The 23297-nt window shown below is 42.5% G+C and overlaps 1 protein-coding gene across 1 annotated transcript in view; it reads left to right on the top strand.

Annotated features, from left to right (window-relative positions):
• Window positions 1-1764: 1764 nt before the first annotated feature.
• The window catches only part of PDGFRA (platelet derived growth factor receptor alpha), a gene marked incomplete at both ends in the record, with an annotated part of 48467 nt that continues 26934 nt past the window's right edge, over window positions 1765-23297 (top strand). Inside the window, 5 exons of the mRNA XM_080697505.1 lie at window positions 1765-1813; window positions 3601-3918; window positions 8781-9041; window positions 11622-11752; window positions 22991-23162. Coding sequence (XP_080553631.1) covers window positions 1765-1813; window positions 3601-3918; window positions 8781-9041; window positions 11622-11752; window positions 22991-23162 — 931 coding nt within the window. The remainder of the gene's footprint in view (window positions 1814-3600; window positions 3919-8780; window positions 9042-11621; window positions 11753-22990; window positions 23163-23297) is intronic.

Below are 23297 nucleotides of genomic sequence, written 5' to 3'. Positions count from 1 at the left end.
AGCCCAGCCCCCCCTTAGAGACAGTTGATCCAGGAGCCACATACACACATCTGGTTTCCAGTTGGTGTTGGAACAAACGGAGTCTCCCGCTTGCTGCACTGTGGGAGGTGGGTACAGGGGACGAGGGCATCCCAGGACAAGGAGAAGTGGTGGTTTTTGTGTGTTATCCTAGTGCTTAGAGGCCCCGGCAGCTGCAAGCCCACTTGTAGCTCCTTTCTTTTTTTTTTTTAACTTTTGTACTGGGGGTTGAATCCTGGGGTGTTCTACCTCCAAGCTATACCACCAACCCCTTTTAATTTTTATTTTGAAACAGAGTCTCACTAAATTGCTGAAAGTCTCGCTGTGTTGCTGAGGCTGGCCTTGAACCTGTGACCCTCCCGCCTTACCCTCTCAAGTTCTGAGATTACAGGCCTGCGCCACTGTGCCAGGCTCACTGACAACTGCTTCTTATGGACTTCAGTGAAAGACTCCCCCAGTGACTTCACTGAGAAGCGCAGGAGGAAATAAAGCATAGGAGGTGTGCATGGGAGTGAAAGGTCCTTTCTGGGTGGTCAGAATAGAGTTGGCAGTGGCTTTACATCGCAGTCACATGGGTCCCCTTTTAATTTCTTTCTCTTCTTCAGTTTTAGTTTTTTTTCCCCCTTCTTGTCTGAGATTCACCTTGTTTATATCTTATGGACATTTAGTTCCAGTCTCTTTTTCCATTCTCCAGATTTTGTTATAAGAAATGAGAGAGCCAGGCATAGTGGCGCATGCTTGTAATCCCAGCATTTGGGAGGCTGAGACAGGAGGATGCAGTTTGCTGACAGCTTCAGCTACTCAGTTACTATTTAGTGAGCCTCAGCTACTCAGTTACTTTATAGTGAGGCCCTTTGCAACTTAGTGAGACCCTGTTTCAAAATAAAGAAAAAAATAGGGCTGGAGTGTCACTTGAAGGTAGAATGCCCCTGGGTTCTACCCTCCCAAAGTACTAAAAAAAAAAAAAAAAGATTTGAGGAGTTGGCTGGGTTTATGTGGGCACTGCTTTCTTCACGTGGATTATCGGTTCCCGTTGAATCCTACTCTGTTGTCTGCTGCATCCCAGCACCGGGATTTAGGCCTGCTCTTCTCCCAGGCCTTATCTCTCCACTCTCTCTCCTACTTCTTGTTCATGCTTGTTCAGCCGAGTGTGAATCCAGCAGGTCCTCCCAGAACCCAGGCTGGGTGCCCAGGGATGAGCCTGCTGTGTTGCTCTGCGCCACAAAGGTCTTCTCTAAGCGGCATTCACAAACCTTGATCAGAACTGCTCTTTAATAATCAATAGTGGTTCCAGTGAGAGCAACTTTTTTGAAACTCATGGAGGAGGCGATCTCTCAGTGACATGGAGCATGAAGCAAGGGCCGACCTATTCAGAGTGAACGCTTTTCAGTTCAGGGGTTGAGAAAATCCATGACTTTTATTTCTTTGCATTCTTAATATAAATGGTATCAAGGAACAGCTCTCCTGCCACCTCCACAAGACAATAAAAAGCAGGATTTGTTGGAATTCTGGAGGCTGCAGGTAGTCACACAGTCATGATCTGGGAACCCCACCTGGGTATTCGAATCTTTCTTTTTAGATGTCTTACTGTAGTGACTGTGAGTCTTAAACTGAGACACTATTTCTGACCAACGTAATGGTGTTAACATTTTCCATGTGCAAAGCACAGAGATCCAGGCTCAGGGACCATTTCTGTTGGCTAACACTATTTCTGTTTGGCTTTGATTTTTGCAGTTTTCCAGAGCTATGGGGACAGCCCATCAGGCCTTCCTGGTCTTCAGCTGCCTTCTCACAGGTATGGATCCCAGTCCTCTCAGTTCATTGCCCTGCAGAACCCTCATTTTCTATGTTCTATGTGGTGCATTACCTATACTCCAAACCCAAAGATCAAAAGACCATGGAATGAAACAGAAAGTTATCTAGAGTGACCACAAACCTTCAGTTCCCTTTGCTATATTATATTCATTGCATTTCAAAAAGAAGGTTGAGGATTTGTATAATTGTGGCAATGAAAGGTTAATGACAATAGTCCAAACTTGCCCACTACCCTCTTTACTTTTCCTATGACATGGGCTTCTAGGAGAGGTAGGTCAGAAAAATTCAAGCATGTTCGAAGGAAATAAAGAATAGGACATTCTTGCCTGGTTAAAAAACAAACCTGTCAAGCCATACCTGTCTTAATGAAAAATGCTGACATTTCTTGACAGTCCCAAAGCCACCTGTGCCAGTCCCTTGGAATGTAATCTATAGAAGGGTGTTTGGCTCTTGGATAATCTTATTAACTCTTTCTCACCAAGAGAATTCCATGGGATATTTGTTGACATATTTACCAGATTTACTTGGTTTTCATCCAGGTATTTATGCAGTAAAGGTATTCCCCTGAAACCAGTAGCCCGAGGAGGTAACTTAATCTGCTAGTGTGTTTGTATAGGGACATGGTGGAACTGAGGGAGACTAGAGATTTACCAATTCTAAACTCTACTCTGTGCACCCCACCTACAGGGTGGGAGATGACCCAGTTGCACTGACAGCTGCTATCGTGACAAGCTCAGAATCATGGTAGTGACATATGTGAAGTGGGTGGGATTCTCACATTAGCCTCTGAGGTATATTAGAGATATCAATTAAATAATAATATCTCTGTTATCTGTTTTATAGATAAGGGAAGCTAGTCTGAAATTTGAGGTTCTAAGGTGAATTTAGAATTTTCTTTCTTGGGCTTTATGTATTACTTGTGGATTAAATCATTTTGCTTTGCCTTCTGGAAGTTACTGAAGACAGATGGCGTGCTAGGGGACTGTAAGAAACAGGAGGTGTGAAATTCTTGAGCACAGATCTGCTCTGTGCATAGTTTAGTCCATTTTTCTGCCTCTCTTCTCATGCCCCATTTCTGTGGTGCTGGGAATTGAACCCAGAGCCTCATGCATGCTAGGCCAGACTTTACCACTGAGCTACATTCTCATTCCCTTACGCCCCCACTTTTTGGGGGTACTGGAGATTGAACCTAGGGACATTCTACCTCCCTCAGCCCTTTTCATTTTTTTAAAAAATTTGAAACAGCATATTGCCAAGTTGCTTGAGGATCTCACTGAGTTGCTGAGACTGAGCTCAAATCTGTGACCCTGTGACCCTATTATTTCAATCTCTCAGCTCCTGGGATTACAGGCATGTGCCACCATGCCCAACTGCTCGTCTCCCTTTTTAATGAAGGGACACTTCCGCAGGGCACATACACAATAATGAACCCATGTGTGATTGAGCCTATGCCATCTTGGGATATTTTATGGCCACGCATAAGAGACTGAAATATGGAATCGGAATCAGACATCCTCTATCCATTTGAGTGTTTGGAGGGGTGAATCTGGGGGTTTGGTGGGGCTATTGAAGCCTTTGGAACGCTTGCTGCTCTCAGCAGATGCAGTGGCTGCTATAATGGGGGGTCTTTCATGGGCATCCAGGCTAACGGATTTTTGCGTAGAAATGGTCGTTGTTCGTAGAAGCGGCAACTGTGGCTTCTCTCAGCTCTCTGAGTAGACCGTCCTTTCTGGCTGTATCCTATTCAGAGTGTGTTTCCTTTTACAGGGCCGAGCCTAATCCTCTGCCAGCTTTCATTACCCTCCATCCTTCCAAACGAAGATGAAAAGGTTGTGCAGCTGAATTCGTCCTTTTCTCTGCGATGCTTTGGGGAGAGTGAAGTAAGCTGGCAGTACCCCATGTATGAGGATGAGGACCTCAAGGTGGTGATCAGAGATGAGGAAAACAACAGTGGCCTTTTTGTGTCTGTGTTGGAAGTGTTGAGCGCCACGGCGGCTCACACTGGACTGTACACTTGCTATTACAACCACACTCAGAGAGAAGACAGCGACATTGAAGGCAGGCACATTTACATCTATGTGCCAGGTGAGTTGGATGGCTCCCCTGGACCAGGCTGCTGCCGCTTGTCCTGTCTCTCCTCTTAACTTTATTTATTTATTTTTTTGTGCTGGGGATCAAACCCATAGCTAGATAACTATATTAAATTTTATTTTATTTATTGATTTATTTATTTTTTGGTATTTGGGTTCAAACTTGGTGGCCTTTTACCCCTGAGCTCTATACTCAGCCTTTTAAAAAATTTTAAAATTATTTTTATTCTATTTTTTTGTGGTACTGGGGATGGAACCCAGAGGCAGTCTACCTCTGAAATATACTCCCAGCCCTATTTTTTATTCTTTATTTTGAAACAGGGTTTAACTGAGTTGCAAAGGGCCTCACTACGTAGCTGAGGCTGTCCATGAACTGTGATCCTCCTGTCTCAGCCTCCCAAATGCTGGGATTACAAGCGTGCGCCACCACACCCGGCTTATAGCTGTTGTTTTTGAGGTAGAGCTCTTTCTCTATATTGCCCAGGCTGGTCTTGAACATCTGGGCGCAAGAGATGCTCCTACTCAGACTCCTGAGCAGCGGGGACTACATGTATATACCATTGTGCTCGGCAGAACACGCAACATTAAGTACAGAGCATTAGTTGTTAACATTTCAGAGCTGTACTAAGTATTGAAAATCACCTTCATTATAGCATGTCCTTTATTGGCTTTGTGTAGAAAATCTGAAATGCACTCATTTCTACTCAGTCAAGTTCAGTAAATACAGTATGTCAGGCACTATGCTCAGCATTGGAGTAGAAGTGTCAGTAGGTAGGCCTTGTGTTGGAGTTGCTTCCAGCTCATTGCAATAGCTTCCAAATGGCCTCTTAATTTTTCAGACTCAATGCAAGCATGGTTTTTTTTTTTTTTTTTTACTCTGGATGAATTTTGGAAGGAATTTCTTTTTTTGCCTTTTTAATTAAAAATTAGAGGGGAATTTCATGCTAAGGATGATTAACATCATGCTAATGATGATGTTATTCTGTGTTCTCTGAATCTCTGTCTTTTTATTTTATTTTATTATTTTTTTGGTGTGTGGTGCTGGGATTCCTGGAAGCCCTTCTACCTCCGGGCTACACTCCCAGATCTATTTTTTATATTTTTATTTGGAAACAGGGTCTCTTAAGCCAGCGTGGCTGGCTTTGAACCAGCACGATTCTCCTGTCTCCACCTCCCAAGCGCGGGGATTAAAAGCGTGCGCCACCATGCCTGGCACTCTCTCTGTCTTTTTTTTTTTTGTATGTGTGTGTGGGTACTGGGTATTGAACTGAGGGGGGGACTCACACGTGTTAAGGAAATGCTCTACCACTGAGCTGCCCTCTATCTCTGTATCTTGTGTCCTCTGAGAAGAGGAGGACAAGCTAGGAGCAAGACTCGACTAGGTATACAAAGGTTATGAGGGGAAAGGCCTATGGGAGGAAAGGGTGAGGAATCCTGTGGTAGCTGGGGGATTCATCTGACATAATGGTCACCCAGCTTCGCCTCGGTGGGCGGCTGGGTCCTGGTCTGCTGTGCTGGCTGAGGAAGGTGTGGGACCCCTCCAGCGCCTGATTACGCCCCTGGTGGTGGGAGGAAGTGAGGTGCTTTCCCACAGTGAATCCTAGGCTAGCCCATGAGCACGAGAGGCGCTGGCTTCCTTCTCGCCTCAGCTTCACTGTGCCTGTCTTCATGATTCTGTAGCTACGTCTCTATATTATTGCCTTTTGCCAAGGAAAACTGTTCAAAGAAGGATTCTCATGTCATCTTAACATTACACAGATAGCTCGGGATGGCAGGGAAGATTAATATTTTAAAGGCATGCCTGGTGTGTCCTGTATATTTTAACCTGAAATTAACTTGGAATTTCGTTTGCTGAAATCTTTGGCAATAGAGTTCAAGGATATGGAACCGTAAACATCAACATGAGCGAGAATGATTTTAGTTATGTTTTTGGGCAAATTAAAGAGGACTAGGGCTAGAGAGTTAAAACACACACACACACGCACGCACGCACGCACGCATGCACGCACGCATGCACGCGCGTGCAGAAACTGTTAACAGAGGCCAGGTAAGGAGGTTCTTATAAAAAGGTGGTTCTGCCTTGCTTTCCCAGTTGTTAATCAGCTTCTCCTTCTGTACGTTATCGCGGTGGGCATCCCCAGGCACTGGTCCATGTTTCCATTCCTTTTTATTATTTATTTATTTGTTTATTTATTTATGGAACTAGGAATGGAACCCAAGGGCGTTCTACCTCCGAGCTACACCCCAGCCCTATTTTTTATTCTTTATTTTGAAACAGGGTCTCATTAAATTGCAGAGAGTTTCACTAAGTAGCCGAGTCTGGCCGTGAACTATGATTTTTCCTGTCTCAGCCTCCCAAGTACTAGGATTCCATGTGTGCGCCACCAAGCCCAGGCCTCCTTTTTACTTATTTATTTTTTTGAGTTATCCAGACTGGTTTGAACTTGCGACCCTGCTTTCTTAGCTTCTTGAGTCACTGGGATTACAGATATGTACCACCACAATCTGGCTAAAACTTATTTCTAACAACAAATTTTGTTGTGCAAAGGGCAGCTATTTGGAGTATCACCCTGGCTTCACATATATGGTGCGCTTAGGTCCCTCCACTGAGACTCACTAAGCATGGGGAGATTTCCCCCTGCTGCGATGAGAACCGTAGGTTTGTCCCGATGTTTGCTCCACCTAAAATTGTCCCCCCAGTTTTTCTTGTTCTCTTTCTCCCCCGGCACAAGTACCACATAAGTAGGCCTTGCCTTGTTGTCTAAAAGAGATCTTTTTACTGGCAGTCATGGAGGGTCAGGACCCCTTTCTACTAGAAAGGTGCTAGAAACTGTGCATGTTCATGGCATGGGAGTTTATATAGCTGCTGCTTTGAAAAGGAAGATTTCAGGTTGTGGAATTATATGATTTTTTCCTCTGATTGTGCTGAGCATCAACCCCAGACCTATGTGCAAGCTAAGCACATACTTTTACCATACCATCGCACTCTACCCAGCTGACAATTTTATTACTTGACAGGTTATTTATTTATTTATTTATTTAATCATTCATTTATTTATTTTTTTGGATCTGGGGGTAGAACCCAGAGGCTTTCTACCTCCGGGCTATACTCCCAGACCTATTTTATATTTTATTTGGAAACAGGGTCTCACTAAGTTGCTGAGAGACTCACTAAGTAGCTGAGGCTGGCTTCAAACCTGTGTGATCCTCCTGTCTCAGCCTCCCAACCACAGGGATTACAAGCGTGTGCCACCATGCCCGGCTCTTTATTTTATTTTATTTTTTGTGGTACTGGAGATGGAACCCAGGGGCATTCTACCTCCAGGGTACACCCCCAGCCTATTTTATAGTATATTTGGAAACAGGGTCTCACTATGTTGCTGAGAGCCTTACTAAGTGACTGAGGCTGGCTTCGAACTTGTGCAATCCTCCTGTCTCAGCCTCCCAAGTGCAGGGATTACAAGCATGAGCCACCACGCCCGGCCGAGAGGTTGTTTTTAATAGATTTCCATGCTACTTTTCAATAACACTGGCTGTAAACATGAAGAGTTTCTAAAAGTACTTCATCATATAAAAAGTATGACTATGTTCTCCTGTTTTGAGCAGAGTTGGACTGTATTATTTAAGTTTCCTTTTTTTTTTTTTGGTGGTATTGGGGTGGAACCTAGAGGCTTTCTACCTCCGGGCTATCCTCCCAGACCTGTTTTATACTTTATTTGGAAACAGGGTCTCACTAAGTTGCTGAGAGCCTCACTAAGTAGCTGAGGCTGGCTTTGAACCTGTGCAATCCTCCTGTCTCAGCCTCCCAAGCGCAGGATTACAAGCATGCACCACCATGCCTGGCCCCCATTTTTGTTTTGAAGTGTTTAAATTTTGATTTGAATTCCTGGATAGTATTTCCATCTACCATTAGCATTAAAAAAATTAGGGTAAGCTGGGTGTGGTGGTGCATGCTTGTAACCCCAGCATTTGGGAGGCTGAGACAGGAGGATAATGGTTCGAGGACAGCCTCAGCTACTTAGTGAGATCCTTTGCAACTCAGTGAGACCCTGTTTCAAAATAAATAATATAAGGTAGGGCTGGGGGTATGGCTCAGAGGTAGAATGTCCCTGGGTTTCATCTTCAGTACCACACACACACACACACACACACACACACACACACACAAAATTAAGGTATGGGCAGTTTGGTCTTATTCAGCTTTGTTATGGTTTGGATCCAGAATATCCTCCAGGTCTCATGGTGGAGGAGGCAGCCATGCTAGATGTAGGACTGGTTGCTGGGGAGGGGTCCCTGAGGACATGGCGGGGGACAGTGTTTCTGGGGCAGGCTGCTGCAATTTCCGTCTCCTTTCTCTCCCCTGCCACCATGAGCTGAACACAAGCTCTCTCCTCTCTCTTCTCACCATCACGCCTTAAGGATCTTACAGCCCCGGCTCCAGCTTGGTAGCCGGCATGAATGAACTATATTTATGGGCTGAAATCTCAGACATGTAAGCAAATAATATTCCTTTCTCTAAGTTGTGCTTGTCTAGTATTTGGGGTTACAGCTATGGGAATGCTGACTGAAAACAGACTTACCTTGTAGCTGTCACAATGACTAATGTCAGTGGGTACACTCTTCTTGATATATGTATAAGGTAAAATTCATACCTAATAAGAATAAAGTTGGGCTGGGAATGTAGCGCAGTGGTAGAGTGCTTGCCTAAAACATGTGGGACCCTGGGTTTTTGGCATATGCGCTTATGCGTGCATGCACACACACACACTAAAAATGCAAATGGAATAATTATTCTGCATATATGTTTAAAAGTGAGATGAATACCTAATAGATTCTTCTTTCTTTTCTGAACCATAGACCCGGAGGTGCCCTTTGTGCCTCTGGGCATGACGGATTATTTAGTCATCGTGGAGAACGAGGATTCTGCCATCATACCTTGTCGCACGACAGATCCTGAGACTCCTGTAACCTTACAGAACAGCGAGGGGCTGGTGTCTGCCTCCTACGACAGCAGAAATGGCTTCAACGGGACCTTCGGCATGGGGCCCTATATCTGCGAGGCCACCGTCAATGGGAAGAAGTTCCAGAGCATACCATTTAACATTTATTCTTTGAAAGGTACGTGTACCTTCTCCCTCCTTTTAAAAATAAGGGCAGCAGAAAAACTCATCATATAGATGCACAGAGGGTTTTGATCTACACATAGGTACTGGCAATGATTTAATCATAGTTGCTGGTTGGGGGATTTAGGACCCACTTATACAAAGCAGCTGACCTCTGTGACCATAATAATACTACACTTAAGTCACTAAGGGCCAAAACTTGCCTACCTAGGTAAGATTTCATTTTACTGCTTGATTTCAAAATAGTGCAAGGAATTCTTTTCTTGCATAATCCTCTTGCTATGTGAGTCATATTCTTGACTACAGAGACCTTAAAAACAAACATACACCCCGGGAGGTTGGTTGCCTGGATTAATTTTAGTAGTTTAGGAATAAAATTATTCCATTTTTGAGGACGGACTTGTAGCTGTAGGCTTTAGGTTTCATTCCTTTGATGTGAGCAGTTGGCATGAATGGGGGTGCCTCACACATTGTGGCTTGGGGTCGGCAGGTGTGTACAGAGCACTTACTTTTCTACGGAAGGTATGGCGGCACCTAGAGGATTGCACTTAACCTTTACCAAGGGCTTATTTTGCACCAAGCACCACTCTGGGTTCTGGAAATGGGGTGAGTGTAGCTGAGGAGCAGAGAGGAAGAGATGAGAAGGATGGAAGCAGTCCTGGAACCACGCACAGCAGCCTTGTTACAGAATCAGCCTAGATGTCTTCAACAGATGAATGGATAAAGCAGGCGTGGCGTAGACACACTGGAGTTTTACTCAGCCATAAGCAACAAGGAAGAAACTATGTCATTGGCAGGAAAGGGGCTGCAATAATCTTGAGTGAAATAAGTCAGACTCAGAGATGAAACGATGTATGCTTTCTCTCATATAAAGAACCAGAGGAGAGTCAGGAAATAAAAGGGTCACAGTGGCCCATGCCTGTAATCCCAAGATTCTGCTCAAGAGATGGAGGCAGAATCCTGAGTTTGAGGCTAGCAAGGACAACTTAAAATCTATCTCAAAAGATTGGAGGTGTAGGTTGGTGGTAGAGCACAATTGGGTTCAATCTCCAGTATACACACAGAGGAAAGGGGGGGACTCCATGAAATTAGAAGGGAAGACAGAAAGCTAGAGGAAGGAATCGGGGAGGGAAGGTAGAAGAGATAGAGATATTGGGGAGTAAAATTCATCAAATTATATATAATTATTATATAATATTATATATTTACATATATTGGTGGTACTGAGGGTGGAACCCAGGGTCTTTCTGCCTCAGGGCTATACTTCCAGACCTATTATATTTTTTTGGAAACAGGGTCTCACTAAATTGCTGAGAGCCTCACTAAGTAGCTGAGGCTGGCTTTGAACCTGTGTGATTCTCCTGTCTCAGTCTCCCAAGCGTGGGGATTATAAGTGTGCGCCACCACGCCTGGCTAAATTATATATTTTTTAAATTGAGGGTCGAACCCAGGGGTGTTCTACTTCTGAGCTACACTCCCAGCCATTTTGATTTTTTAGTTTTGAAACAGAGTCTCATTTTGCTGAGTCTGGCTTCGAATCTGCAATCTTCCTGCCTCAGCCTCTTAAGTACTGGGGTTACAGGCGCATGTCAACCTGCTTGGCAAGCAAGAACCTTTTTGTTTTGTTTTGTTTTGTTTTGTTTTTGTAGTACTGGGATTGAACCCAGGGCCTTGCCCATGTTAGGCAAGCACCCTACCATTGAGCTTCATTCCCTATAATTTTCTTTTTATGTATGCACAAATATGCCAAATGCAATCCATCACTTTGCTTAATTAGTATGCAACAATAACATGGTTTTTTTGGGGGTGGTACTGGGGACATTTTACCTCCGAGCTACATCCCCAGCTTTTAGCTTTTTGGTTTTTGAGACAGTGTCTTGTTAGATTGCTGAGAGTCTTGCTACATTTCTGAAGCTGGTCTTTAACCTGTGATTCTTCTGTTTTAGCATCTCAAGTATTGGAATTAATGTGCCAACATCCTCAGCTTCAATAAAAAATTTTTAAAAAGTGCAAACCACAGTATTGATCAGTAATGATCAGCTGACTAAATGAATGAATACATCAGTAAAGATAACTGTGAAAGAGCACAGGTGTGCTAACCCGAATGCTCAGGAATATGGTAGTCTTTAATTGGGACTTTATTTTTACTATTGTTATTTTGTATTTCTGTATTATAACTAATGCCAAATTGTGTACACTAATTAGAAATCAAGGCTTCTGAGATTTTCTAAATTTTGGCTTGATCTATTAGTTTGTATATGATTTTTTTCAGGTTTTCTTGCGTAAGTTTCTGTGTGTGTGTGTGTGTGTGTGTGTGTGTGTGTGTGTGTGTGTTTGTAACCCAGAGACATTCTACTTCTGAGTTACACTCCCAGTCTTTTTATTTCGAAACAGGGTCTCACTAAATTTCTGAGGCTGGCCTTGAACCTAATATCGACCTGTCTCAGCCTCCAAACTACTGGGATTACAGGTATGCATCCCCATGCCCAGCTTAGGCTTTCTTAAACAAACCCAAGATTGATAAGATGCTAACTATCTATGAATATTTAGGTCTTTGTATTTTTTTATTTTGTAGCAACATCAGAACTGGATCTAGAAATGGAAGCTCTGAAAACCGTGTATAAGTCAGGGGAAACGATAGAGGTCAGGTGCACCGTCTTTAACAACGAGCTGGTTGACCTTAAGTGGATTTACCCTGGAGAAGTGGTAGGTACCCTGAAGACCTGGAGTGGTGTGCAGGACTCAACAGACCTGCATCGGGTTCCTCCTCCTGCACATCCTGACTTCCCCAGGCAGACCTCAGCTTTCCACCTTTCCCCTTGACCCGATGGCCTTCAAGGCTCCTCCATCACTGGGCAAGTTCGGGATAACAGTGTTGGGGGGGGGGGCTTCAGAATGGATGACAATCTAGCCCTCTTTTTCAGAAGTCAGAAAAAGAAAAAAAACGAAAAAACAACAAGACAACAACCAAGGGAGAGAGGGAGAGACAGACAGACAGACACAGAAGTGGTGGCTCCCTAGCTTTTGGGCTTGAGGCGCCTGCTGGTGTTGCACTCCTGCCTCTCTCTGTTTTCTGCTTCATTGGTACCCAGGACACCATGCCTTCTGGTTCCACCTCCTGGCTGCCTGGTTCACCTTCAGTGACTGGGCTTGTCTGTAAACATGTAGCAGAGATGTAGAGACAGTTGTGAAATCCTAAGTGCTGTGCAAGACGCTGGCCCATGCCCTAAGGAGGGAGAAGGAGGAGTAGAGATGGGAGTGGGGAGGGGAGCCAGCCATCTTGCTGTTGCTCACTGGAGTTGACTTGCAGGGGCTCATTCATTGTTTTTGCTTTGCTTTAGTTTCAGTTGACACATAATAACTACAGATTTATGGGGCAAAATGTGATCTTTGATACATGTGTAATGATCAAATCAGGGTAATGAGTATATCCATTCCCTCAAAAACTTATTGTTCCTTTGTGATGAAACATTTGAAATAATTTCTCCTAGCTGTTTTGAAATATACAATATGCTATTGTCTAGAGTTATCTCACTGTGCAATAGAACACCAGAATTTATTCCTCCCATTTGACTGGAACTTTTTTCTTTTGTTTTTGTGGGTTTGGTGATGGAACCCAGAGGCATTTGACCTCTGAGCCACACCCCCTGCCCTATTTTTATTGTTTATTTTGAAACAGGGTCTCACTAAGTTGCAAAGGGCCTCATGACTGGAACTTTACACAAAGTCTCACTCACTCATTCTTTTTTTTTTTTTTGGTGGTACTGGAGTTCCTGGAAGCCCTTCTACCTCTGGGCTACACTCCCAGACCTATTTTATACTTTTTTATTTGGAAACAGGGTCTCTTAAGCCAGCGCGGCTGACTTTGAACCTGCGCGATCCTCCTGTCTCTGCCTCCCAAGCGCAGGGGTTACAAGCGTGCGCCACCACATCCGGCCTAAGTCTCACTCATTCTAATGCACTGTGGAAAGGGTATGAGAGGAGTGTGTAGAGCTGGGTGTGGTGGTGCACGCTCGTAATCCCGGTGCTTGGGAGGCTGAGACAGGAGGGTCGCACAGGTTTGAAGCCAGCCACAGCTACTTAGTGAAGCTCTCAGCTACTTAGTGAGACCCTTTTTCCTTATATAAAGTATATATATAAAAAAAAGGTCTGGGAGTATAGCTCGGAGGTAGAAAAGCTCCTGGGCTCCATCCCAGTACCACACACACACACACACACACACACGCGCGCGCACACACACACACACACACACACACACACACACACACAAGAAGTGTGTAGGTGTTCAGTGCAGAAGTGATGAGCTGTGTTTAATACCACAGATGAGGGCCTCATGGAGAACAAAACCCAGGTGTATCTGTATTTTCCTCGTAAATCTCTCTGCTCTTTCTGGGCGTGGAGCTCTGTCCTGCTGCACACCTCCCTCCCCTTTGCCTTCACTCCCCCTCTTCCTTCCCCTTTGGGACACCTGACTGGGTGCTGGGTGTTTGCTCCACATAACGCCTTAGCAAATCTCATGTATTGAAGGGATTTCCATTGTTCATATAAGTACAGCTTCCCTGAAAGATGAAACATTGAGCCCTAGGGCATTCTATCCCTAAGATAAACCTTTTTTATTTTATTTTACTCTTTTTGTTTTGAAACAGGGGCTTGCTAAGTTGAGACCTCTTTGAGGCTGGCCTCAATCCTGAGATCCTCCTGTCTCAGCCTCTCAAGTACTGGGATTATAAGCATACATCACCACGCTTGGCTGAAGCAAAAATAAAAAAAAAAAAAATATATATATATATATATGTTTTTCCTGTTCAGAATGGATTGTCTTTAATCCTTAAAATATAAATACTTTATTTATGGAAGATAGATTTTTTAAAAACCCAAACCAGTGGCATTTGGCTCATAAATATATAATCAAAGTACTGTTTTATAAACATTTATTTATTCATTTATTTTACTGTACTGGGCATTGAACTCAGGGGCACTACTACTGAGCTACCTCCTAGCCCTTTTTAGATATCGGGTCTTGCCGTGTTGCCCAGGCTGGCCTCAATTTTGCCATTCTCCTGCCTCAGCCTCCCACGTAGGGAATTATAGACATGAATGCACCATTGTGCATGGCAAAAATATTTTATTTTCTGATCATAATGCCATTTTATCAACGAAACTTTATAAAATATAGAGAAATAGGAAGAAGCTACTTCCCAGAGAATCACAGTGTTCAGATTTTAGGAAATTCTTACATTTAATAGTAGGTATTATTCTTTTTTTTTTTTTTTTTTTATTTTATTTTATTTTATTTTTTTAACAATTTTTTATTGAACATAAATAGTATACATTTACACTATATTTGGTGCCCTCTCCCCCCGCCCCCATTTTCTCCCCCCCCCCACCAATGGTTGGCCAGGTTAACCATGTCTTATTCATAATTTTACACATGTTCAGGTGAAGATGCTCCTTAATCAAGATCGGCCTTTCTCCTCTCCTATCTTTCCATTAAAACTTAGCTAGTATTTCCCCTCTAATATCTGGGGTCCTACTGGTATCCTTTGTGTTTTCTAGTTTGGGCATATTAGAGGAAACATGTGTATCTTCTCCTTCTGTGCTTGGCTGATCTCACTTAACATGATGCTTTCCAGGGCTTTCCATCTTCTTGCAAATGATAAAATTTTGTTCTTCTTTATGGCTGAATAGAATTCCATTGTGTGTATTTCCCACAGTTTTGCTATCCATTCATCTGTTGATGGTGATCTGGGTTGGATCCATATTTTGGCTATTACAAATTGTGCTGCTATGAACATAGGTATGCATATGTTGCTGTATTTCTCTGAATTCAACCCTTTTGGAAAGATACCCAGGAGTGGTATAGCTGGATCATATGGTGGATCTATTCCCACCTTTCTTAGGAATCTCCACACAGATCTCCATAGTGGCTGAACTAGTTTGCACTCCCACCAACAGTGTAAAAGAGTTCCTCTTTCCCCACATCCTCGCCAGCATTTGTTGTTGTTTGATTTCTTTATGCTTGCTACTCTCACTGGGGTTAGATGGAATCTCAGTGTAGTTTTGATTTGCATCTCCCTGATGGCCAGTGATGAAGAACATCTTTTCATGTATCTATTAGCCCTTTGTATCTCTTCTTTTGTGAAGTGTCTATTTAGTTCATTTGCCCATTTCTTGATTGGGTTGTTTGTTTTGTTGGTGTAGAGCCTTTTGAGCTCTTTGTATACTCTGGATATTAGCCCCCTATCAGAATGGTGGCTGGTAAAGATCCTTTCCCATTCTGTAGGCTTCCTCTTTAGGTTATTGATAGTTTCCTTTGATGAGAAGAAACTTTTTAGTTTAATGTTATCCCACTTGTTTATTCTTGCTTTAATTTCCTGAGCTTTGGAGGTTTTGTTGAGAAAGTTACTGCCTGTGCCAATATGTTGTAGTGTTGAACCTATGTTCTCCTCTACTAACTTCACCGTCTCAGGTCTAATTTCTAAGTCTTTGATCCATCTTGAGTTGATTCCTGTGTTAGGTGAGATATAGGGGTTTAGCTTCATCTTTTTACAAATGGCTAGCCAGTTCTCCCAGCACCACTTGTTGAAAAGGCTGTCTTTTCTCCAGCGTATGTGTTTGGCCCCTTTGTCAAAGATTAATTGACTAAAGATGTGTGGGTTTGTTTCTGTATCTTCTATTCTAATCCACTGGTCAGTATATCTGTTTTTGTGCCAGTACCATGCTGTTTTTACTACTATTGCTCTATAGTATAGTTTGAAGTCTGGGATTGTAATGCCTCCTGCGTGTTTCTTGTTATTGAGAATTGCTTTGGCTATTCTAGGTCTTTTCTTTCTCCATATGAAGTTCATGATTGATTTTTCTAGGTCTCTGAAGAATGTCACTGGTATTTTAATGGGAATTGCATTGAACCTATAGATCAGTTTTGGCAGAATGGCCATTTTGATGATATTTATTCTGCCTATCCATGAGCACGGGAGATCTTTCCATCTTCCAAGGTCTTCTTCTATTTCTTTTTTTAATGTTTTATAGTTTTTGTTGTAGAGGTCTTTTACATCTTGGGTTAGGTTTATTCCTAGGTATTTTATTGGTTTTGAGGTTATAGTGAATGGAATTGTTGTTTTTGTTTCCTTCATTGTGGATTCGTTGTTGGCATAAAGAAAGGCCACTGATTTCTTTAGGTTGATTTTGTAACCTGCGACTTTGCCGAATTTGTCGATCAGCTCCAGAAGTCTTTTGGTTGAGTTCTTTGGGTCTTCCAGGTAAAGGATCATGTCATCTGCGAATAAGGATAATTTCACTTCCTCTCTTCCTATGTGGATTCCTTTGATTTCCTTCTCTTGTCTGATTGCTGCAGCAAGAGTCTCAAGGACTATATTGAAAAGGAGAGGTGAAAGTGGGCATCCTTGTCTTGTTCCTGACTGTAGCGGAAATTCTTGCAGTTTTTCCCCATTCAATATAATGTTGGCTTTGGGTTTGCAGTATATTGCCTTGATGATGTTGAAGTACTTTCCTTCTATCCCAATTTTTTGCAGTGTTTTTAACATAAATGGGTGTTGGATTTTGTCGAATGCTTTTTCAGCATCTATTGCTATGATGATGTGGTTTTTGTTCTTGGTTCTATTTATGTGGTGAATAACATGTATTGATTTGCGTATGTTGAACCAGCCTTGTTTTTCTGGGATGAAACCGACTTGGTCGTGATGAATTATTCTCTTGATATAGTTTTGAATGCGTATAGCTAGTATTTTGTTTAGAATTTTTGCATCTATGTTCATTAAGGATATTGGTCTGTAGTTTTCCTTTCTTGAGGTATCTTTATTTGGTTTGGGGATTAATGTGATACTGGCCTCATAGAAGGAATTTGGAAGAGTTCCATCTCTTTCAATTTCCCGGAACGTGTTATGAAGTATTGGTATTAGTTGTTCACTGAAGGTTTTGTAGAATTCAGCTGGGAACCCATCTGGGCCTGGGCTTTTCTTTGGTGGAAGAATTTTTATTGCCGTTTCTATTTCTTTGGTTGTTATTGGTTGGTTTAGGCTTGCTATGTCCTCTTGGTTGAGTGTAGGAAGGTTAACTGTGTTTAGAAATCTGTCAATTTCATCCAGGTTTTCAAATCTATTGGAGTATAAATTTTTAAAGTAGTTTCTGATAATGTTTTGAATTTCTTCACTATCAGTGGTGATATCTCCTTTTTCATTTCTAATTTTGGTAATTTGAGTTGATTCTCTTTTTCTTTTGGTTAGGTTGGCCAGGGGTTTATCAATTCTATTAATCTTTTCAAAGAACCAACTTTTTGTTTTATTGATTCTTTGAATTGTTTTTTTGTTCTCTATTTCATTTATTTCTGCTCTAATTTTGATGATTTCTCGTCTTCTGCTGGCTTTGGGAATGGATTGTTGCAGAATTTCTAGATCCTTGAGTTGTTTCATTAGGTTCTTTACTTGGTGGTTCTCCATCCTTTTTATGTGGGCACTCAATGCGATAAACTTTCCTCTTAGTACTGCCTTCATGGTGTCCCATAGGTTTTGGTGGGTTGTGTCTCTGTTTTCGTTTGTTTCCATAAATTTCTTTATTTCTTCCCTAATTTCTGCTCTTACCCATTCGTCATTTAGTAGTGTATCATTCATTCTCCATGAATTTGAATACTTTCTTTCGAGTTTCCTGTTGTTGATTTCTACTTTTATTCCATTGTGGTCTGAAAAGATGCATGGGATTATATTACATTTTTTGAATTTGCTGGTATTTTCTTTGTGTCCCAGGATGTGATCTATTTTGGAGAAGGTTCCATGGGCTGCTGAGAAGAAAGTGTATTCTGTAGTTCCTGGTTGAAATACTCTGAAAACGTCTATTAGGTCCATTTGGTTTATGGTTTCCTTTAGTTCTAGAGCATCTTTACTCATCTTTTGCCTCGAAGATCGATCCAGTGGTGTGAGAGGCGTATTAAAGTCTCCCAGAATTATTGTATTTGGGTCTACTTGGGATCTTATGTCCAGAAGGGTTTGTTTTACGAATGTGGTTGCACCCACATTTGGGGCATAAATATTTACTATCATTATATCTTCTTGGTGTATTGTTCCTTTTAATAAAAGGAAGTGCCCTGATTTGTCTCTTTTGATGTGTTTTATTTTAAAGTCTGTTTTGTTGGATATCAGGGTTGCTACCCCTGCTCTTTTTCGGTCACTGGTGGCATGGTATATCTTTTTCCATCCTTTCACCTTCAACCTGTGAATGTCTTTGGCTGTGAGGTGAGTTTCTTGCAGACAGCATATGTTTGGATTATGTTTCCTAATCCACATTGCCAGTCTATGTCTTTTGATTGGTGAGTTAAGTCCTTTGACATTAAGTGATATTATTGAAATATGCTTTTTGTTTTCTGCCATTTTGTGTTCTGTCTACTCTTGGGTGTTGTGATCTTTCTTCTTTACTTAAATGGCCCACTTATTAACTTCCTCGCTTCTCTGATTCTGGAGTCTGCTTCTTTTTTCTTCCTTATGATTTATTTCTTTAAGAATTTTCTCTAGTGTTGGCTTTGAATTCATGAATTTTTTGAGATTCTGTTTATCCTGAAAGACTTTGACTTCCCCATTGATCTTGAATAGTAGTTTTGCTGGGTAGATTAATTTGGGCTGGAAGTTATGTTCTTCCAGGGTCTGAATCACGTCATACCAGTCTCTCCTAGCATTCCTGACCTGGGTTGTATAGTCTGGGGTGATTCTTATTGTTTTGCCTCTATATGTCACCTGTCCTTTTGTTCTCACTGCTTTTAAGATTCCTTCCTTGGCCTCTATGCTGGTCAATTTGGTTATTATGTGGCGTGGAGTGGTTTTTCTTTGGTCCTGTCTCAGTGGAGTTCTGTATGCCTCCTGTACTTGAAGATTCAAGTCTCTTTCCATATTTGGAAAATTCTCTGAGATTATTTCCTTGAAGATATTACATATGCCCTTGGTCTGTACCTCTATCCCTTCCTCAATGCCTATTATCCGTAAATTAGGGCGCTTCATATTATCCCATAATTGCTGGATGTTTAGGTTTTGTTGCTGTAAAGATTTCTGTATATCGCTGACTGTGTTTTCGGTTTGGGATGTACTGTCTTCTAATATTGATATTCTGTTTTCCATTTCATCTAATCTTCCAGAGTTTCTTTCTATTGCTGTCTTCATTTCACTTATTGCCTCTTTCATTTCATTCCAGACCTCTTTCTGATTCTTTTTTAGTGTTTCTATTTCACCTTTAACCTCCTCTATACTTGTTTTAAAACCTTTCATCATATTGAACAACAAGATTCTGAACTCCCCTTCTTGCATTTCTAGTAGGTCAGTATTCGTGATTTCTGCTGTCTCTTCATAACTCCTGGTTCTCATATTTATAGTGTTCTCTGTCCTGTTTTTCTGATTTCTACCCATCGTTCGTGAGTAATGTGTTTAGTCAAATCTTAATATTAGGAGTTTAGGAGTATCGGCCAGTCAGCAGAGCCTTTCCAGTGTTGAAAGTGGGTGATGTGGGAGGAGCTGGGGTGATGGGTAAAGGAGTCAGATTAGGTGGAGGATATGTTAGGTTGAGAAGGACTTTAAGTATGATAAAGTAATAACTTGCTATGAATGAGAGAGAGTTAACTACTAGGACTCTTGTTGTTAGTAGAGTAGTTATGGATATAAAAAATACTTTGAGTTTTAAACCATGAGGTATATTATGGGGAAAAGTTTTGGGGGAGAAATGTATGTAGGTTAGTGTGGGAAGGTTTGTAAATAGGGATGCTGGTAGGAGCAGGCAGACATAAAAAAAAAAAAAAAAAAAAAAAGAATCCGCTCAAGATACCAAGACTATTATGTAATCCAAGAAAAAGGAAGGTAAACCAATCAAAGGAGGAGAATGAAAGAAAAGGAAGGAAAAGGGAAGAAAGAGGAAAAAGGAAGAGGAATAAAATAAAAGGAACTAGCAGCCGTGTGAAATAAAGAAATAAGGCAAACTATCCAATGTATATATATATAAAACAACAAGTTAAAGTAAGAGAAGTTTGGATTAAAAGAAGAAAGAAAAAGAAAAAAAAAGAAAACAGCAATAACCATACTAAAACAAAAGCACTTTAAAAGCAAAAGAAAACATAACATCCACATTAAAAGTAAAACAAACAGTCCTACTTATTTACGCATATGGGGTCAGGTCCATATAATATGTGTGTATCTGATTGCTTGGTAGCTTTCAGGATACCGTCCAATGTCTCTTAGTTTTCTTTGTACTCTATTTTTATCTTCTTAAGTCACTCTGGGTGTTTGGACACCTTTTTCTCCTTTAGCTGCTTTAGGTTTATGTGTCCGGGTGTCTGGTTTCACTGTTATTTGATTCTGTACAGTTCACAGATTCTGCGAAATTCTAACCTGTGGTCAGCACATCTGCACTCACCACCCTCGCCTCCAGCCTGTGCTTCCCTACAGCAGGGGTGGAGAGTGACTAAAGTGTAATTGGCACTTCCCCCTGAGGTCCTGAGCAGATTTTGTGGCCCGATGGATTTTCTTGTGTCTCTGGAAATTCCAGCTGGGCTAGCCAGGTGTGGTCCCAAGATGTGCCCTGGGCAAATGAATGCTGGTTCCTGGGTGGCCACACTTACTGCCAGAGCTCTGCCTATTCCAAGAGTGCAGGCTGGATGCCCTGTTAATACTGGACCCTAGTGAGAGTGGGTGCAGCTGTCTATTGCTGCTGGTATGTTCTTCCAAGGTGTATTGAGCTGTGTTCTCACTTAGAACTAAGCATCTGGCTACCAGGAGGTTGGGAATACCCCGCGGTGGGCCAGGGGTGCAGGGTAGGTGCTCAAGGGTCCAGTGTGCGGTGTCCAGCAATGGTCTCTGCGTCCCGCGGGACGTAGAGGCTGGGGGTGCCCCAAGGAGATTTCCGGGTCTCCCAGTGCTTTTGCAGCCTGGAGGGTAGGCTCTGGCAAGGTGGCAGGGGTTAGCCACAGAAGCAGGCTCTAATTTAGGAGGGCAGTGTACAGGCGCTGATTACTAGTAGGGGACAGGCAGGATGCGCGAGGAGAGTGCTCTGAGGCTTGAGCCCATGGTGGGGGTTTGAGACTGCGACTCCGCACACGCTAGGACCCCAGTTACTAGGGCGCCCTCAGGTACCTGTCTTGGTGCAGGAATCCGTGTGAGTCTCTGTGCCGATGTGATCCGGTCGCTGGTGGGCAGACAGAGTTCTGGAGGGTGCTGCTCGCTGCTTAGGATGCGGTCCTAAGTCCGTTTTTATTCCCGGATTATCTTGCCGTGGAAATATCGGGCAGGCAGCTCCTTGGACAGCTGCCAAAGCAGCCCGCGGCTCAGCGTTCTGGTCCGCGGTCAGATTGTATCTGCAGCAGGTCCCGTGTCCGATCTTTGTTCTTCTTGTTCAAGTTCAGGGTTCCGCCGAGGTACAGGATGTGTTTTGGTTCCTGGTATGTATTTGTTTTGTTGATTTAGACACTGCTTTCTCAGTATTTAAACTTTATTTACTTCAGCTACTGAGAGGTGCTGTGTCCCTCAGTCGCCATTTTGAAAAAAAAAAAGAAAAAAAAAAAAAACGGTATTATTCTTTAAATACTTTGTTATATTCGGTTTCTTTCATCATTATAATACAAACACCTTCCATATATCACCAAATATTTATCTATTTATTTATTTTTGGGGTGCTGGAGATGGAACTCAGGGCCTCACAAGCTATGTACCACTAAGCTACAGCCTCAAGCCTAGTGTCCTATTAAAACATGATTTTCTAATGAGCTATCTTTTTTTCTATTGAGGCATTTTATTTGTATATATGTCTTACATCCCTAGAAAAAGAATGCCAGGACCTCCCCTCCTGTTGTGTGTTTTCGTCTCACTTCTTCATGGTCCATGATGTTAGTTGAGGCTGTCAAAACAATGAAGTCGAACTGATGGGACGGGAGTGGATCATTCTGCTGTTTTGTTTAGGTCTGTGCACTGCACATCCCATCTGAGGCTAGCCATTTCACACTTGTTTAACCTGCAGGTGAGGTTTACAACAGTTTTCCTAGCTCTGTGATCATTAATGATTTCAGATTTGCCCATGTAACCATGCTTCACCCGCACAGTTAGAAACCAGGCATTGGCTCTGCGGCATGGTCTAGTAAGGGCCTGGAGTCTGCCTCACTTTTCATCATTCTTCATACTTTTTGAGAGCATCAGTCAGGACAGTCACACGTGCCATTATGGTGACATGGAACGATGGCAGAAAGACAATGAGCTAGCTTTTGTTTTGTTGTTTTATTGCATTTATTTATTTATTTTTGTGGTGCTGGGGATGGAACACAGAGGCTTTTTAACCTCCGGGCTACACTCCCAGACCTATTTTCTATTTTATTTAGAAACAGGGTCTCTTAGCCGGGCGTGGTGGCGCACGCTTGTAATCCCTGCACTTGGGAGGCTGAGACAGGAGGATTGTGCAGGTTCGAAGCCAGCCTCAGCTACTTAGTGAGGCTCTCAGCAACTTAGTGAGACCCTGTTTCCAAATAAAACATAAAATGGGTCTGGGAGTATAGCTTGGAGGTAGAAAGCCCCTGGGTTCCACCCCCAGTACCACAAAAAAAAAAAAAAAAGAAAAAAAAAAAAGAAACAGGGTCTCACTAGGCTGATAAAGGCCTAAGTAGCTGAGACTAGCTTTGAACCTGAGTGATCCTCCTGTCTCAGCCTCCCAGGTACTGGGATTACAAACCTGTGCCATCATGCCCAGTTGTTTTGTTGTTTTAGACTTTATATTTTAAAGAAAGTTTAGGTTCAGGGCAAAATTGGAAGGTACAGAGGTTTCCAGTGTAAACCTTCCTCTCACATATGCACAGAGGTCATTACCCACATCTTCCACAGGGTGGGCCATCTGTTGAGCCGATGAAACTACACTGATGTCCTTATTACTCAGAGTCCACAGCTTTTTAAAAGTCAGTTTTCTTCTCTTTTTCTGTAGAAAGGCAAAGGCATCACGCTGCTGGAGGACATCAAAGTCCCGATCATCAAATTGGTGTACACTCTGACGGTCCCCAAGGCCACAGTGAAAGACAGCGGAGATTATGAATGTGTTGCCCGCCTGGCCACTCAGGAGGTCAAAGAAATGAAGAAAGTCACCATTTCTGTCCATGGTACATTCTGCTTGCTTGTTTCTTTCTTTCTTTCTTTCTTTCTTTCTTTCTTTCTTTCTTTCTTTCTTTCTTTCTTTCTTTCTGGCACTGGGGTGGAACCCAGAGGTTTTCTACCTCGGGGCTATACTCCCAGAC

Source organism: Muscardinus avellanarius (genome assembly GCF_963383645.1).
Source record: "Muscardinus avellanarius genome assembly, chromosome: 6".
NCBI lineage: Eukaryota > Metazoa > Chordata > Mammalia > Rodentia > Gliridae > Muscardinus > Muscardinus avellanarius.
Note: the sequence above shows the minus strand (reverse complement) of the source record. Positions and strands in the feature narration are given on the sequence as shown.